This window comes from Haliotis asinina, chromosome 12 (genome assembly GCF_037392515.1).
Source record: "Haliotis asinina isolate JCU_RB_2024 chromosome 12, JCU_Hal_asi_v2, whole genome shotgun sequence".
Classification (NCBI taxonomy): Eukaryota; Metazoa; Mollusca; class Gastropoda; order Lepetellida; family Haliotidae; genus Haliotis; species Haliotis asinina.
The window spans coordinates 35519420-35537389 of NC_090291.1; the positions used below are offsets into that span (position 1 = coordinate 35519420).

A 17970-nucleotide genomic window follows, 5' to 3' on the forward strand; every position below is an offset into this window, starting at 1 on the left:
GCTCTTCACTGTCCCACGTCCGATCCCAGCTAGCTTCACGTGACAATATAAACTTGCACTGCAAGTATGCTAGTTCAGTACTGTACATTTCGTCCTATGTACCAACCTGTTATTGCACCAGATATCAACCCTACCTGTAGTGCATCAGATAACAACCCTGCCTGTTGTGTGCCGGGGGTGGGGGTGTTGGGTAGGGGGGTTCCACCTGCACATTGCCAGTGTTCACAGTGTTGTCTACTTCGTCCTACTTACGCGACTGGTTCAAAAGGTGCATGCGCAATCGCACTATCAAAGGGGTAGAAGGGGAGAATGTCACGGATGAAACCTACACGAAGGGCTCATTGTGACATGTCATCGTGACTGAAGTGTGTTAAAATGTGAAGTCATGTCGACGCTATTTCAGCCATATCGTGTCCTTGAGAGTTGTGTATTAGAGATAAACATTATAAATATATGTTAAAGACAGCAAAATAACTAGACTAAAACAGAAAATTAAAAACTAGCACGTATTCATAAAACGATATTTCTATAAGGACACAAAATACAAACGAGCTAGAGTGAGTGAGTGAGTTACAAATAAAGTCCCACATCAACGAAGGACAGTGAACACAGAGAGAATGTTTCATACATGAATTAAATCAGTATGAAAATCTAAAGAAAATTTACTATGGAAAACCATACAGTACAAAAAAGATTGCCAACAAATGTAGGCAGATCCCCAGAGCGGACATGAGGGTTTGACTGCAAACACATCTCACAGTATCCTACAGTATGTTTAGCAAGCGGTTAGAACAGACCGTCCGACTTCTATGATGCTGAACGTGTTGACTATTGTGATCTTTCTACCAGGGTATCTATTCAACTGGAAGACGTTTTATTCATGTAAATGTATTAATTACTATAAACCCAATGACACCTGGGCGCGTCAACCAGAAACGCAAACAACGTTGACGTGGACGACGTGGTGAAAAGAAGCACAAATGAACTGAATAATCCTTACATGGTTGTTTATATGCGTAACACTGATATAAGTGAAAAAAAACCAGAATCCCCATAAAACCTTGTTAAATGTAACTTTATAAAGTTCGAGGCTTTCTAAAAAGATTGTACGATATTGAAATTAGGTTATCAATTATTGTCTATGGTAATCCGTTTCCGAATCCGCATGACGCTTTGAGTTTACGAGCCCGTGAAGATCTGGGATGGAATTGATCTTCAGCAACACATGCTTTTTGTAAGAGGCGATAAACGATCAGGACTTGGCTGACACGTCATCGTATCCCAAATAGATCGATGCTCATTCTGTTGATCACTGCATTGACTGATCCCAACTAAACTATTTGCGAATATTAATGAGTCCATTGGTAATGCGCTAAGCTCCATCCCAGAAGGTGTGATCTTAACGCTACAAATTTGACTACTTCAAGTGTCATAGCATTTCGTGAAGTGCAGGGTCTTTAGGTCCGACTTGAAAACATCAAGGCTTGGCGCTATTTTCAGCTCTTCTGATTCACCGAGGCAATATTCCACCTGTATAGCGGCGGTCTGTAAATAATCGAATCTGGACCAGACAATCAAGTGATCAACAACATGAGCATCGATCTGCGCAATTGGGAGCCGATTCCCCTTTTGTCACAAAATGTAACAGGTGTTAAGTCAAATTTGTAGCCCCTAAAATTTTTAATCCTTTAACTAATGCCAAGGTGAAATAAATTTTCATTTAAGAGAACCAGCTGCCGCTGGCAAGAACCACAGCGGCCATTTTGTGGACTTTAATATGGCACATGAGTGTAATTGTGGGTACAGGAACGTGCAGTAAACTTGGACATAAAAACAAACTCGGGTGAGCCTAGTTGCAGCAAGAGTTGTATATTCCCCGAAGAGTTGAGATTGATAATGCAATGTGACGCTGAGATTGACATCCAATGAGGGATACAAATACCAGCGCCTTGAGGAAGCACTAGTTGCATGGATATGTTGGATACATAAATATCCTATCCTTTCCTTTCGATTGCAATTTATTTGGAATATCGTCCATAGTCAAATCCTTTAAATCGCCACTCAGGGACAATACTGAAAAACTGCTTGGGTTACTTAGTCTAATCAGGTCACAGAGGTACCGTGGTACTGCATCCTGAAGACATCCAGTGGAATCTGTCTAAACCGACACTCATAGGGACTGAAGAAATAATCCAGTTTAGACAATGTGTGGGATTGTAGAGCTGGTGATAAATACACAATGGTGGTGTGGACAACTTGCCGGATTGGACAGATACCGGTTTTGACAGTTTCCATTGTATATATTATTACAACCCTCTAGCTGAGTTGATGCTGCGGCGTTAAAGAAGCAAACAAACGAAAATGCCTCATCCGTCTCGATGTAAAGACCATCAAGAGAAGAAGTTCTTCTCTTGGAAAGGATCCAAGACAAAGTTTGTGACCTTGATGGTGGATAGAATCTATAAGGTTTGCAGGCCCCACCATTATTTAGCCGATGGAGCCCTAATCTAGTTTAGAACGGACAAGTTCTCGGGCAACCGTAGATTGGTTCCTTCCAATATTAGTAAGACAACTTTTAATGTATCAAGTCAGGCATGTTTGTTTCAAAATATCTGCTATGTGGTCGAAAGATCAAGTGTTCATTGAAAATAAACCCATGGATTTGGCAACATGGATTTGCCCACCACGTAAATGTCAGGCTGGTAATTCTCCTAACAAGTAAATAAGGCTATAGGAGCACGGAGGTCAGCATCGTGTGGTTGACCCATGAGGCACTGAGTTCTGGCACAGTACTCCATGTTCTTATCAACATTTCAAGGCATAAATACAATTTCAAGTAACGAAGTGCAGAAGCAGGATTCGAGCACATGGTTCCCGATGACCAGTATGACTTGGCCTTGACCTGCCTGATTGAGTACCCGATTGAGTACCCGATTATGCTTCCATGCGCTTCCAAATGCAAGAGGAAGCAAATATGCTATCATTTGTATACGAGAATATAACACAATCTAGAGAAACAGATCTGGCTATATATACTATCAAAAAGAAACGCATAGACGATAAATCTGTTGCGAAAATGTAGCATTTCCAAACATGTATAACTCGTTCATAAATAGACTTTAGTGGATGAAATTTTACGCCAGTTTAGAAGAGGGTAATGCCTATACAACCAATAGGGTACTTTTAGATAACGGAGAATTTGAACGCGATGGTGACGCGAAGCACGATCCCGACCTCGGGATTCCTGGCTCTCAGACACTTTCAACCTGTTACGTACAGTTTGACCGGATATCCTCTGAAGTCCAGGCACCCTGGCTGCTGTGCTCTCACCCGTAGCCGCACGATCATGCAGCTGCAGTACCCGGATGTACCGATCTTGGGCTCCAGTGGTAACTCGAGGTCTGCCTGTACGGGAACGGTCATTTGTTACACATGATTGGTTGCAGCGTGCTGCACGCCATGATATCTTGCTCAGACTAACATTCAGACGCCTCGCAGCAGCAGATTGGTAATCTCGACGTTCCTTGTAGCAGAGTCAAGACGTAACGTAATGATTTGACCTTGAAACTCCTTCAAAACGAATGTCAGTTTCTTAGAGTAATCTGGATTTGTATTGCCAGACAGTGAATGCTCTTTGCAGCACAATGTCAACTGTATGGTGATTTCTGTTGCGTTGTGGCGCTGCCTTTCTAATACTTGTAAGAAATTTCATCAAAATCAACATTTTCAGGTAAAATCAAGTTTTCACTTGTGAAATTGTGTAACATCATGTTATCAACACCTTTGTTATATTTCGACAATAGGTTATTAATTGATTTTCAATAATACTAATCGCCTATGCGTTTCTTTTGGGGGTTAGTATATGATGGTGCAGTTGGCTTCATGTCCATACAAACTGAATTATCAGATGATGTATGTGATTTTTAGGTCAAGTGTCTTTCCGTTATGTTTATTTCAGTGTGATAAGATGGTACTGAATGTGTTAAGCCTTCTATGGTTAGCCAAGAGGAGTACGAGAATAGGTCTTTCTTCTCTAGTCTTCTCCCCCGCTCCCCTTCTTCCGCCGTACCATCACTAAGTGATTAAATCCTGGGAATGGCTTTCATGGAGAATCTCGCCCCTCCCATCATACTTTCTCATTAACAGAAAGTGATTACATCCTTGGAATGGCTTTCACGAGGAAAGGCCTTGGAGAATACGTTAAACCTATGATTGCATCCATGGAAGGCATCTGACCATCCACGGGGACAAACCTGAACCTCTGGATCATGGTGGTCAGGAAAAGGAACAACTCCATCCGGGCCATCGACTCACCCATACAAACTCTTCGACCTGAAACATTTAAAATCTTTACGTTTCAACGAGCATATGTCAGTCTGAGTGAGTGAGTTATTATTTAACGTCACAATATTGCAGCAATTATCATGACAGGGTGAGTTTAATTTATATCAGTATTAAAATCAATAACTTTAGAACGCAAAGACCTGTACTCGAAGTGCAACACAACGACAAGAGTATCACAGATCTTGATTTAAAATTAGTCCAGTATCATAACATCAAATCACTAGAGGCAATACTACAATACAGAAAACTGGCTATAGATCACAGGCAACTGAAGCTTGATTACCATACTATGTATAATGGGGTCTGAAGTACGTATGCTACCTGTGTAGACCCTAGTTGGATTTGTAAACCTGAAATAGTGTTAAGTGCATAAGAAAGACGGCGAGAAAGACCTAAACACTAAAACTTTAATGATGTCATGAGGAACATTTTGTGTGGTATTTTACAATAATGAAAAAACTTTATGAATAACAACTTCGTTTACTTCGCTTAGGCACAGATTCTTGTACCGTTGTAAAGCAATGGAACATAAAGTGAGTGAGTGAGTTAAGGTTTTACGCCGCACTCAGCAATATTCCAGCTTTATGGCGGAGGTCAATAAAAATTCGAGCCTGAACCAGACATTCCAGTGAGCGACATCATGAGCAATCGGAAACCGATGACATGTGTCAACCACAGCAGTGACACACACACACACACACACACACACACACACACACGCACACACACACACACGATCCCGTCGCCTCTTTCAAAAAGCATGGGTTACTGTACTGATCAATTCTAATCCGGATCTTCAGAGCACATAGAAAATTGGATACAGAATGTAATAAAGAAAGGAACGGGGTGTAGAAGAGCGTGAGTGTAACTAAACTTGACATTAGTGAGTGAGTGAGTTGAGGTTTCCAGTTATATGGCGGCGGTCTGTAAATAATCGAGTCTGGACCAGACAATCAAGTGATCAACAGCATGAGCATCGATCTGCGCAGTTGGGAACCGATGACATGTGTCAACCAAGTAGCGAGCCTGACCACCCGATCCCGTTAGTCGCCTCTTACGACAAGCGAGTCGCCTGTTATGGTAAACATGGACTGCTGAAGGCCTATTCTACCCCGGACCTTCACGGGTCAAACTTGACATGAAGTAATGCCAATGTCCCAGCAAAAAGTGTCTGATGTTGAAATAATGTGGAGTGTCATATTTTCACCTCCATTATGCCCTTTGCTACTTATTTTTTTATGATTTGCCCTAGAAAACACAAATTTGCACGGCGTCGAAAATAATGAAAACTGTGTAATATGTCAACATTTGTATCCGACACAGAGAAGGAGTTTTCCGATATACGGTGAATGCAACAATTCATAGCTCACGCATCAACACTTGCATGCATTTGCAGACAATGGATTTCTTGTAAATCTTATCATTTTATTCCCCACCTGAGCTTCTCGATTCACCTCCCAGTATCAGTTTCCGAGTCGCCTTGAAAACAAGCCCACATTTAAGGTCAAGCAAGATCCGGGAAGCAATAACATTGTCGCTACCACATACCTGCATGGTTAAAAAAGACCAAGCAAGCACGAATCGACACCGCAAATCAACATGCCAGGCAACGCCGGTCTGCAAACAAACTAGGCGGCCAAACGAGCATCGAGACGGAAAGCCAGCTATTCGATGGAGCGTTAGAAACAAAATAGGACCCAGCTTACTAAACGTAGAAACGAATTTTCGGAAGCAACCTGTTAATGCGCACCTCCCGTGAGTGATCCGACAAATATATTATTTTATCAGTTATTAATAAATGATGGTTATAACTTGGTTTATGTTGATGTACTGCACTCCATCGATCATTCCCATCTAAGGATGATAATATTTGAATATATGTGTTATTTGAGTATAATTATATTGATCATCATAGACCGAAGGAGAAAATGGAGCTCGACGCTCATGTTACCTTTCCTTTTGTGGAATTAAATGGTCTTTGACCCAACTGTTGTATCAATGTCTGTGTATACGTGAATTCATACACATTAAATGTGTTGTATATCCTTGCGGCGAAAAGTAAGGGCAAAGCATTGTTTCAGTTTTCATATTTCATATGTGCCGTTTCAGGACCTTCAAAATGCAGATCTATCCATTGTTAGTCGGTGTATGTTTATTTTTTTGGAAAAATCATAAAGGAAACAACGTAAAGTTCAATATATTTTTATTATTTATATTAATATTATAATATTTAATATTAGTTCATTATATAATTACATTACCGGGCCGTGTCTTTTGTCAGGCAACAATACTCACCCAGAGAGAAGGGAATAAATTCGTCTTTCTTAACAATCTTGCCAGTGTCGTCAAGGAAACGCTCAGGTCGGAAGTTTTCTGGATCGCCCCACACATCCGGGTCGTGTAGGACGGAACTAAGCATCACTATGACAGGGACTCCTTTTGGGAACATGTGTCCCCTGAACTGTACATCGTGGGGAACGGTGTGGGGGAGTGATGTAGGAGTGATGTCAGCTCGTCTCAACGCCTCCATAATGGTCGCCTCCACGTAGGGCAGGTTGACCTTGTCCTTCATGGAGGGCAGTCTAATCTGGCCAATATTTCTTTTGATCTCCTGAAAACACTTTTCCTGTATGTCTGGGTTATGGAGAAAATAGACCAGTGTCCAACGTATTATAGTGGCTGTGGTTTCTGTTCCGGCTGCGAAGAGGTCTGCAACAACCATGACCAAGTTCTCCACTGAAACAGAATATCAACCGCAAGGTCAGATCTCATTCTTTGAAAGCGGTGGGGTTAAAGCGTTCATGTCAAAGACCCAGGCTCGTTTTCCTAACTGCGTACAACATGTGAAGACATATAGCTGATGTTCCCCGCCGTGACATTGTGCTGGAATATTGCTAAAAACGACGCAAAACTGACCTCATTTACTGACAGGTAAAATATCTCAGTTAATGTACGTGGCCCTCTCATAGGATCAGCTGACTGGGGATGGCATGGGTTGTTCACAATTATCCTCTGTAATTATTGTTAACATATGGAAAACTATCAAGAGAGCGTTTCTTGTCCCATACGTTCAGTCAAACATCAGAACAAGAAATCAAGTTTAGTTTACGTGGTGCTTACAGTCTAAGGTCGTCTTCTCTTCCTTTTCTTTCCGGAGTCGCATTTCCTTGATGTAGGCGTGGATGAAGTCGTCAATGTTATCCCCGTCGTGGGTGTGCAAATGATCCTTTATCATATGCTCCATGAGAAGTGAAATGAAGGTTTGGCCGCTCTGTACAGTCTTCTTAAATTTGAATGGATCTCCTGGCAGAAAGCGCACAATTGGCAGCACATTCAACAGACCTGAAGAACCCAAGTTGGCAAAATATTCATCCATAGCATTTAAAGCTTTCATGAACAGCGGGTCGGTATATTCAAATCGCTTGCTGAACATGGTGGAGCAGATGACATTGCATACTGCGTTATGCACCAGGCATTTGATGTCAAAGGCTTGTCCTTGTTCTGCCTCCAAAGCTTTGACAAAGTTCGTGACCTCTTCATGTATTTTGTCCTGCATTATGTTTCTGCCTGCTCCAAACTCCCTGAGAGTGTTGAGGGAGAATCGTCTTTGTTCGTGCCAGAGCGCTCCAGAAGTCCCTGACAGACCTGTCAAGGAAGAGGAAAAGAATGTTTTAGGACATTAGTTTATCGTCACGTGAACACAGACTGTTCTGGTGAAGTCTTTAATTATTTTGCTTGTCATCTCTTTCCAGATGCGAGGAAACAGGTGGAGAAGTTTTATAAAAACCCAAATAACCAAACGCCGTTATTTATTCTTTAAAGGTCACATATACTCTAATAGGGTACAATTGCAAAATCACTTGCTGACATCGTTGTAAATGAAACCCCGTCATTAAAACTGCTCATTTCGATCTTTAATTACTTTAAATCGACCTTTTTGTCAACAGTGCACAATTCTCAGCCGCAAACGAAATTTCAACCAATCAGAGCGGCGCGTCTCCGTGACGTAATAGTGGGTATAGAAATGAGGGTCTGTGCAGTATTCATCTACATTTCAGGGGTTAAACTATTTCGTTTACGGGTTTTTACAAACCTGAAATCGAGAAAGCTGTTGAGAAAAATAAAAGCTATATGTTCTCACAATCTACTCTCATTTAGTTTTGTCTCCTGCTGTGCCTAGTTTTCGAGTTACAACCCTTGTTTTCATAGACGATTCTGTCAAAAGTACTTGGTGTCGTTAGGTTGTAATCCGTGTTAGGTGGTATAAACCTACACGTTATTTGTCATTATTCACTTGATGCTCAGTTAATGAATTTATAACAGGTATAATTAGTGGTAACGCCACTTAGACTACCCGACAAAGGCCCCCATTTGGCATTTCTTTTGCCTGGATCGTTCAAAGGATTAACCGATAACACGCTGATTGATTAATTAGTTTTATGGGGATTTAAATGGGGGATTTGTCAAAAGGTAGTGTTTATGTATGTACATTTACTGATCTATACTGAATACACTCTGTCGTGTCTGTGTCTATGTAAAACAACACCCTTCTTTCAAAGGATTAACCGCCAATACATTGATTGCTCATTATTGGCTAACTAAATAACCATTTAAAAAGAATGACGCACATTATGCAATTGAGTGAGTGAGTGAGTTAATATTTAACGTCACATCGGCAATATTTCAGCCATATCGTGACGAGAACATTTTTACTAAAGTGAAACATGCATACATTATAAACACCTGTCGTCAAAGGACAGTAAAACAACTAGAATATCACAGTTATAATTAAAACTAGTGTGGAAAGTTAAAACAAATACCACTATTTGGACAATACAATATAAAATACGGGTTATAGATCGCCAGCAACTGAAGGTAGATCACCATACTAGGGACCATGGGGACTTACAGTACCTTTGCTACCTGCATGGACCCGAGCTGGATTTACACCATCCCTTCAGCTGCTGGCGAGTGTAAGAAATTTTAGCCAAAATTAAAAGAACACAAGTACTATGCTTAAAAATCCTGGAAAGTATAAATTTACTTTGAAAATTTTTGGACTTACGTACCCTCTCAGGAGGACAATAATTTTACAATACTTCAACCCCCTTTGAGGGTACAGCCACCAATGATCAATGTTCCTAATCTATACTACCATCCCTTAAAATACAACTATCTACAGAACATAGCAATTATAATTCAACCAGGAAATCAATTTCCTTTAAAACTCCAATAATTAAATGAGCATTTACTTTGTTAAAGAGATCCGAAAGTGTTTTTACATTAAAATATTTATCCCTTATGATGGAGAATTCAACACAGTCAAGCAGGATATGCTTGACCGTGGTTCTCTCACCACAAGGGATGCAAAACGGAGGATCTTCACCTTTCAACAGGTATGCATGTGTATACCTTGTATGACCAATACGACATCGTCGTAATATGACCTCTTCAAATCTGGACTGACAACCCAAGTGGGTATAACCAACGTAGGGTTTTATCTCATGTAATTTATTGATACCCACTTGGGTGTCCCACTTCTTCTGCATCAGATCACGGATATAAGATCTAATGGTGGCTTTGTAATCACTGTAAGGAATAAGAAGTGGTGTCACAGATTTGTTGAGTGCTGCTTTAGCAGCAAGGTCAGCCAATGTGTTACCAGAGATTCCTACATGGCTTGGTAACCAACAGAAGACGATGTCGTATTGGCCAGTAGCAAGATTATTATACAATTCAATAATTTCAATTAAAAGTGGATGTGTGCAAGAAATATTTTTAATAGCTTGAAGGCAAGAAAGAGAGTCTGAATAGATTATATACTGTTTATGCTGAGGGTGTCTTTGAAGATATTTAAGAGCAGTTAGTATGGCGTTAGCTTCAGCTGTAAAAATAGAACTGTTGTCTGGTAATCTAGAAGATATTGTTCTGGATCCAATGACAGTGGCACAAGCCACTGCGCCACCGTCCTTGGATCCATCTGTAAATAAGGATTTATAATTGCTATATTTATGTTTTAATTGATGATATTCTTGTTTGTATTGTAATTCATTTGTTGCTGATTTTTTATATGTGGTCAATGTTAGGTCCACTTGGGGCCTGACCAACTGCCAAGGAGGAGATGAAAGAAGACGGGAGGGAGCTATGTTTTCCAGCTCAATGCCGGCCGAAGAAAGAAAGGGTTTAATTCTGTGTCCTGGAGGCGGGACAAGCGAGGATTTCTTGGTGTATAAATCCTCATGAAGGGGAGTGAAAACGCAGTTATAGGCAGGGTTAGAGTCATTAGAGTATAACTTAGTAATGTACTGTAAAGCTAACTTTATACGGCGCTGCTCAAGAGATGGTTCATCAGCCTCAACGTAGAGACTGTCAATAGGTGAAGTTCTGAAGGACCCAAGACAAAGTCTTAGGCCTTGGTGGTGGACAGAATCGAGAAGTTTAAGGTTGCTTTTGCAGGCTCCGCCATATACGATGGAGCCATAATCAAGTTTTGAACGGACCAGTGATCGATATAGGTGTAAGAGGGTCGCTTGATCCCCTACCCACTTTGAGTTGGAAACAACTTTCAACAAGTCGAGAGCCTTAAGGCATTTAGTTTTAAGGAACTTAATATGAGGCAGAAATGTTAAATGGGAATCAAAGATTAGGCCCAAGAACTTGGCCTCCTTAACAACTCTGATGGGAGTGCCATCTAGAGATAGTTCAGGGTCCTTATGTGGCTTATAATTTCTGCAAAAATGTATACAATTAGTTTTGGATTTAGAAAACTCAAAGCCGTTTTCAAGACACCATTTATTTATTTTGTTTAAACACAACTGCAGTTGCCGTTCAGTAGTATGCATAGTTTTCCCACGACAAGAAATATTAAAATCATCCACAAATAGCGATCCATCAATTGAATCATTTAAAACTTTTGATAAACTATTTATCTTTATACTAAAAAGAGTGACAGACAAAATACTGCCTTGTGGAACACCCTGATCCTGATTGTAATGATCAGACAGGGTAGAACCCACTCGGACCTGGAATTGTCTGTCATTTAAAAACTTGGCAATAAATTCAGGCAAACGACCTCGCAAGCCGAAGTCATGGAAATCTCGTAAAATGCCATATTTCCAAGTAGTGTCATATGCCTTCTCAAGGTCAAAAAAGATAGAGACAGCGTGTTGTTTTTTGATTAGTGCGTTTTTAACAAATGATTCTAAACGCACTAAGTGATCGACAGTACTTCTATTTTTACGGAAACCACATTGTATATCTGTGATAAGGTTATTTGTTTCCAAGTACCAAACAAGTCGATTATTTATCATGCGTTCCATGGTTTTGCAAACACAGCTAGTTAGTGAAATTGGTCAATAATTGGACGGATCAGTATGATCACGTCCAGGTTTAGGTATTGGTACTACTATGGCGTCACGCCATGAGTGAGGAAACTTACCCGATGTCCAAATATCATCAAAAATATTGAGAAGAGTTTCTAGGCAGGATTCTGGTAAATGCTTTAGGAGTTGATAATGTGTGTTATCAGCTCCTGTAGCAGTATCATGGGCTTGATCAAGAGCAGTTTGGAGTTCATGAAGAGAAAAAGCTTCATTATAATCCTCCCCATTATCTGAATGGAAGTTAATAGTTTTCTTTTCTTGTTGTTTTTTATACTGCTGGAATGTAGGTGCATAATTAGAAGAGGAAGAATGTTTAGCGAGGGTTTCACCCAGTTTATTTGCAATATCTGATTTATCCGTTAGTAATTGATCTCCATGTTTAAGATGATTGACAGTAGATTTAGTACCTTTACCTTTAATTTTCTGGACCATGTTCCATACCTTGGACATGGGTGTCCGAGAATTTATTTTGGATACATAATTTTGCCAAGATTGGCGTTTGTTCTGTTTAAAAGTACGCCGTGCTTTAGCATTTAAAATTTTAAATTTATTTAAGTTATGCACCATAGGATGGCGACGGAAATAATGTTCTGCTTTTTTCCTTGCCTTCCTAGCTTGTTTGCAGTCATCGTTGAACCATGGTTTTCGGATATGTGGAACAGCAGAGGACTTTGGAATACACTCATCAGCAATGTTATTTAGTTCATCAGAAAAGCACTTGATAGCATCAGGAACGTCAATAAAATGTTCAGGTTTAAGTTTGTCAGCACATCGTATGGTATATAGAGGCCAGTTAGCCTTTTTAAAATTCCATCTGGATAATGGAAGAGTATCAGATGGGGTCACACGTTTAAGTATAGTAGGAAAATGGTCACTTCCACAAAGGTCATCGTGGACTGACCACTCAAATTCATTAAGTAAGCTGGAGTCAGTTATTGACAGGTCAAGGGCTGAATATGTTCCTGTTCCAGGATGTAAATATGTATCTGCACCATCATTGTAGATACATAAATTATTATTTGAAATAAAATCTTCTGGCACTCCCCCAGAGCGGGTTGTGGCCATTCAGATCGCCCATGAGTACACATGGTTTGGGAAGTTCATCATAGAGAGACTGAAGCCAGAATAAGAGTTGATGATGGCGGAATGTACAGTGAACACAGAGTAAGTGTAATGTTCAACGTAAGTCGTACTGCAACTGCCTGAAGGTTTGTTGTGAGTTTCACATGACTGTGGATAACGCCATTTCTGACAAGAATGGATGATCCTCCAGTGGCCCTATTTTCAGCAGGAGAATAATAATTATATGCGCTGAACTGTCGAACGTTTAAAGAATCTGTCTGCTTCAGATGCGTTTCTTGTAAGCAGATTGCTGACGGTTGAAAGTCTTGGTCTAATAGATGTAGCTCATGCAAATTATTTTTAAGGCCTCTGCAGTTCCACTGTAAAATGTTCGTAGAAACTATTTCTTTGGGGGGTTTATTGGGGATCTACCCCTTGACTTTCGAGAGGGTGACAGACTATGTGCCCTGTGCTGGATGTTTTCGGACACGTCCATGGCTTCAAGGGATCCAAACCTATTGTATATCTGGATCTTATCTTCTGCACCTTTAGAGGCTCTGCCACTCTGATTTTTCTTACAATTATCATTGTTTGGTTTCACTTTGGTTTTTGAAACCTGTTTTCCATAATTTCCAAGAGAGAGTGTTGGGGTAGACTGTGATGATGATTTATCCTTTGACACTGACCGAGATTGAACTTCAACTGTGACTGGTGTTTTTGATTGTGATTCGATCAATTGTGTTGACTGGTGAGGTGAGTATACCTCAGGTGTATCAGTGTCAACCCATGTCAAATCAGTTTGGCATGATGTGGAAAAGGTGGACATAGGTGCAGTTGCTTTTTGACTCGTTCCAGCGGATACTCGAGTAACTGAGGCATATGACTGATTTGGTTCTGGGGTCTGAAGAGCAAGCTTTTTGGTATCAGCAAAACTAATATGTCTGGTGAATTTAATTTTGTTTATTTCCATCTGTTGTTTCCATAATGGACAGTCTTTAGAAAAAGATGAATGAGTGCCAGTGCAGTTTGTACATTTTTTAAAGTTACTATCACAATCTTCAGTCACGTGAGTTTTTTCACCGCAGTGAGCGCATGTTATGGAATTTGTGCAGCTATTGACACCGTGTCCATACTTTTGACATTTAAAACACCTCAGAGGGTTTGGTATATAAATGTCAACGTTGATATTGCAATATCCTGCTTTAATTGATGTTGGAGCAGTTGGCGAAGAAAAATGGAATAAGTAGGTATTTGTTGGTCTATTTTCAGAGTTTTTCCGGGTCATAAATCGTTTCACAAAAGTTACTCCTTGGTCCATCATTTCCGAGACAATGTCCAGTTCATTCATATCGGCAAACAGTTGGTCCCGGTCTCTCATAATGCCTTTACTTGAGTTCAAAGTTCTATGCGGAGTAACTGATACCGGTATTCCAACGAATAACTCAGTGGACATCAAATTTGTTGCCTGCTGTTTTCTACTACATTCTATGACGTAACCTTTTTATGTTAGAAACTTCACCAGCAATACCATACACACCTTTTGATACCGCAAAAGGATTGAGTTTTGGAGGTGATTTGTCAAGTGTCTCGATCACGAGAAATCGTGGCCAATATTCATTTGAGTTTGAAGGTCGTCGATCATCATCATCACTGTCCAGTTGACGCCTGTTTCGTTTTAAGGGGGTTTTGTATTCCATAGTAAGTGTATAAGTTTCATCATCCGAGCTCCCCACCCACCACGGAGTATCACAAGGACAATGCTAAAAACAAGCGGGTCTCCATCTTGCAGCACCAAGGATACCCGGATGATATTCTCCAGTAGAAAAATTAAAAGATTAATGATTCCACCAGATTGGCCCATGAGCCACCGCCTTCTGGCATACAACTCTAGGCAAAAACAGACATTAACTTAGGTATTGAAATTCGGAGTCCAAAAGTTCGCCAAGACTTTAAAACATATCAAAGTATAATTTTCAAACTTTGGTGCAACAGTACAATATGTAGCACAGGGCTTGGCGTGACCAGCCGATTGATTGAAGTGGGCCTATTCATCCACCCGTCTAGGTGAAGTTAGGGCCGAAGTGGTGTGTTGGGCAACAGGATCACCTAGTCCTTGTTCCAGTGCCCTCAACCACCAGGATCCCCTCCTCCACCGACACAGGGGCGCGACACAGGGGCGCAACCCACGGCCAACAGGTTGTCCAATTTGGTCGCCTCTTACGACCAGCAATGGGGTGCTGTGGACACATTCTGTCCCGGGTCCACACGGGAGAAGAGCACTTAGCGTTACCCAGCACCCACCACGAGGAGGTGGCTCTTCACGGGTGCCCATTATGCAATTAGCTGCCAGGTGTGCTATCTTGGGTAACCAATGAAACTATACAGCAATGTGAAAAACCTGAAACGATACGTCACGTTTTCGTATATTAGACTCTTGAAAGATACATCAATTGGGAAATCTGCACTTGTTTTTGTGGATTTTGATGGATACATTCCTCGAAGAAGGTAATAGCCTACCATTGCTGCTATAACTGTAATTTTAATATTTGCATTTTTGTGTTTAATAAGTTGTCGTAGCTTTCAACAGAATCATTGTTTTTGTCGTTAAGTGTAATGATGCAGACGACATACACTAGGGCGTGCGTGCGAAATATGATACATACAGGAGAACTATGAAATGTCTACATATTACATTCCTGTTATACATTCGCAGATCGCTTCTTTTTATTAAATTTCAAAATACATACAAGTATGATTATAAGGTAATTAGGATTATGAGACCAAGTATAAAGACGTATATTGACAAATGTCTACATACTGGTGAGTGAATGCTACAAACCAAGTAAATGTAGCAAGTGAAGAAGGTTATCGCGCAGTATTTTCACTTCGACCCCGACCTCGCTTAGGTTATGTTACAGGTTGTGTCGTGCAAACTCCTTTTGGTAATGATGCAAATACATATTTATGTAGTTTTGATTTTCTAACTTACCATACATAATCTCATTAATTCAAATGGATTTGACTACACTATTTTCAAAAATGGTTGCGCCCTGTCTTGGGATGAATGCTATGTAAGTTTGTTTTCACCGACTTACAAAAGTACAATTACTTTCTACCGGTAGTAAGATATGTATTTTATTGATGGACAATAGGATTTTGCATGACATTGCTTATAACATAACAATTTCACTCTTGGAAGTGAGGTGGAGGTCTATATAACATTGCTTGCACTATAAATGTCACTTCGACCCCTACCTTGCTTCCTTGGAAGAAGTCCTCATGTTAAGAGTTGTGTCATGCAAAATCCTTTTGGCCATGATTCAAATGCATATTTAACTACCAGTAAAAAGTAGTTCAGATTTTCTAACTTGATGAGAACAAATCATAATCTCAATAATTCTAACGGACTTTTAGCCCGTGACTTCAGGAGTTTCAAGAATTGCGGCGCCCTGTCTGAGGATGAATGCTATTTAAGTTTGTTTTCACCGACTTACAAAATCAAAAGTACATTCTACTGGTAGTAAAATATGTATATTATTGATGGACATTAGGATTTTACATGGCACTGCTTATAACATAACGATTTCACTCTTGGAATCGGTCAATGTAATAATATAATATTACTTACGAATAATATTGTCACTTCGACTACATCCTCGTTTCCGAGGAAGAAAGCGTTATATCCATGCAAAATCCTTTTGGTCAGCAATGTGTAGTAAGCAGTCTTAATTTTATAAACTCGATGAAACTTGAACTCCATTTTATATCCTGGAAGCGTGGTAGGGAGCAAACCATCCGATTTAGAATATACCACAGGCTTCCACAAAGCTCACTTCGCACACACTAACAACCCATTTAAGAACAAACTAGGAAGTCTGGTGGAAATCTGTGCATAGTGACACCATCACCCGACCCCAAGGAACAACTGACGGCAACACAACAATTCGTCATGTCTTTGGTGACGTCGAGAAATCAGCAAAATGACGAGCTTCCTACACATTTTCTATACATTTAACGGGAAACCGTTCCTTCCATGACGTCACTTTAGGGCTCTGGCGACAGAGTTACGTAACCTGTCTGCACTTTCGTTTCGCAAGAGAGAAGCAGACGGCTTTTTAGCAACTTTTAAGCGCTTGGTATTAATTAACTACAAGTTTGTTTTTTTTTTAAAAAATGGTGTTTCGTTTATGACTAACCAAAAGTCTTTCATATGCAGTGATCAAAAGAGTGCCAAAAAATGAGTTTAGTGGTCCTTTAATTAGTCATAATTTTTTCTTTTGTTGAACCTGGGACACAGTGGTGCTTGTTTGTACGGAATAACCAGAGTTGTCATTTACGAATCCTTCACCTCGTGGAACACAGCTTTGAACATAACAGATTGTGACTCCTACCTTTCCCTTTCACAATGTAGTCATTGAACGTTGAGTGAGGCCTGTCAGAGAAAAGGTCGGCGTTCTTGACACAGGCGTCTCTCAGAGTGCTGTAACCGTTGAGCACGATGATCGGTTTGTTAAAGATGTAAACACTGAAGATGTCACCATATTGTTGCCTGAGTTTCTTATACGTGACCCGGGGATCGGGGTCCATGGAGAGGGCATTCCCAAAAAACGGGAGGAGAGGAGGACCGGGAGGGAGTCCTGAGGGTCTCCTCTTGTCGCGTTCTAAAATCGTGGCCTCTCAAAACCAAAGATGTCACTATAGCTTGTGGAGTTTACACTGAATAGTGTTGCCTTGTGCAGCAACATGCACTGTTGCACAACGAATGAATCAGCTACACCAGTCCTTGAATGTGTCCCACTTCTGCCTCAAGTAATACGACATTGGGAACGGACTTATCTGTGACCTAACTGCACGCTGTGCACTACAGTATCTGCAATGACAAAATAAAAAAAAATCGATAGGTAACACATACGTCATAACGCCGCTATATAGCTGTAATATTGCTGAGTGCAGCGTAAAACTAAACTCACCCACTCACTCAAATGAGAACGATGAATTATTAAATAACTCGAAATAGGGATACGTTCACAAAACAAATAGAAACATTTTCCTGAAGCATCTGTAACAAACAGGATCTGAAATCTCACGCTCAAAGATCGGTAACAGAAAACTTTGTTTGAGAAAATATGATGCAACATTGTTCAATTTTCACTCTTCACACTGTCGGTGGAACCCTGTCGAC

At 40.4% G+C, this 17970-nt stretch overlaps 1 protein-coding gene across 1 annotated transcript; it reads right to left on the bottom strand.

The window, feature by feature from the left end:
- Positions 1-2000: 2000 nt before the first annotated feature.
- Positions 2001-17510, bottom strand: LOC137258203 (cytochrome P450 2U1-like). Its single transcript, XM_067795784.1, has 4 exons — positions 17180-17510; positions 7465-7989; positions 6640-7080; positions 2001-4332 (listed from the first exon to the last, which is right to left on the bottom strand). Exons 1-4 carry the CDS (start codon positions 17373-17375, stop codon positions 4154-4156), a joined length of 1341 nt encoding a protein of 446 aa, XP_067651885.1. The 5' UTR covers positions 17376-17510; the 3' UTR covers positions 2001-4153.
- Positions 17511-17970: the final 460 nt, after the last annotated feature.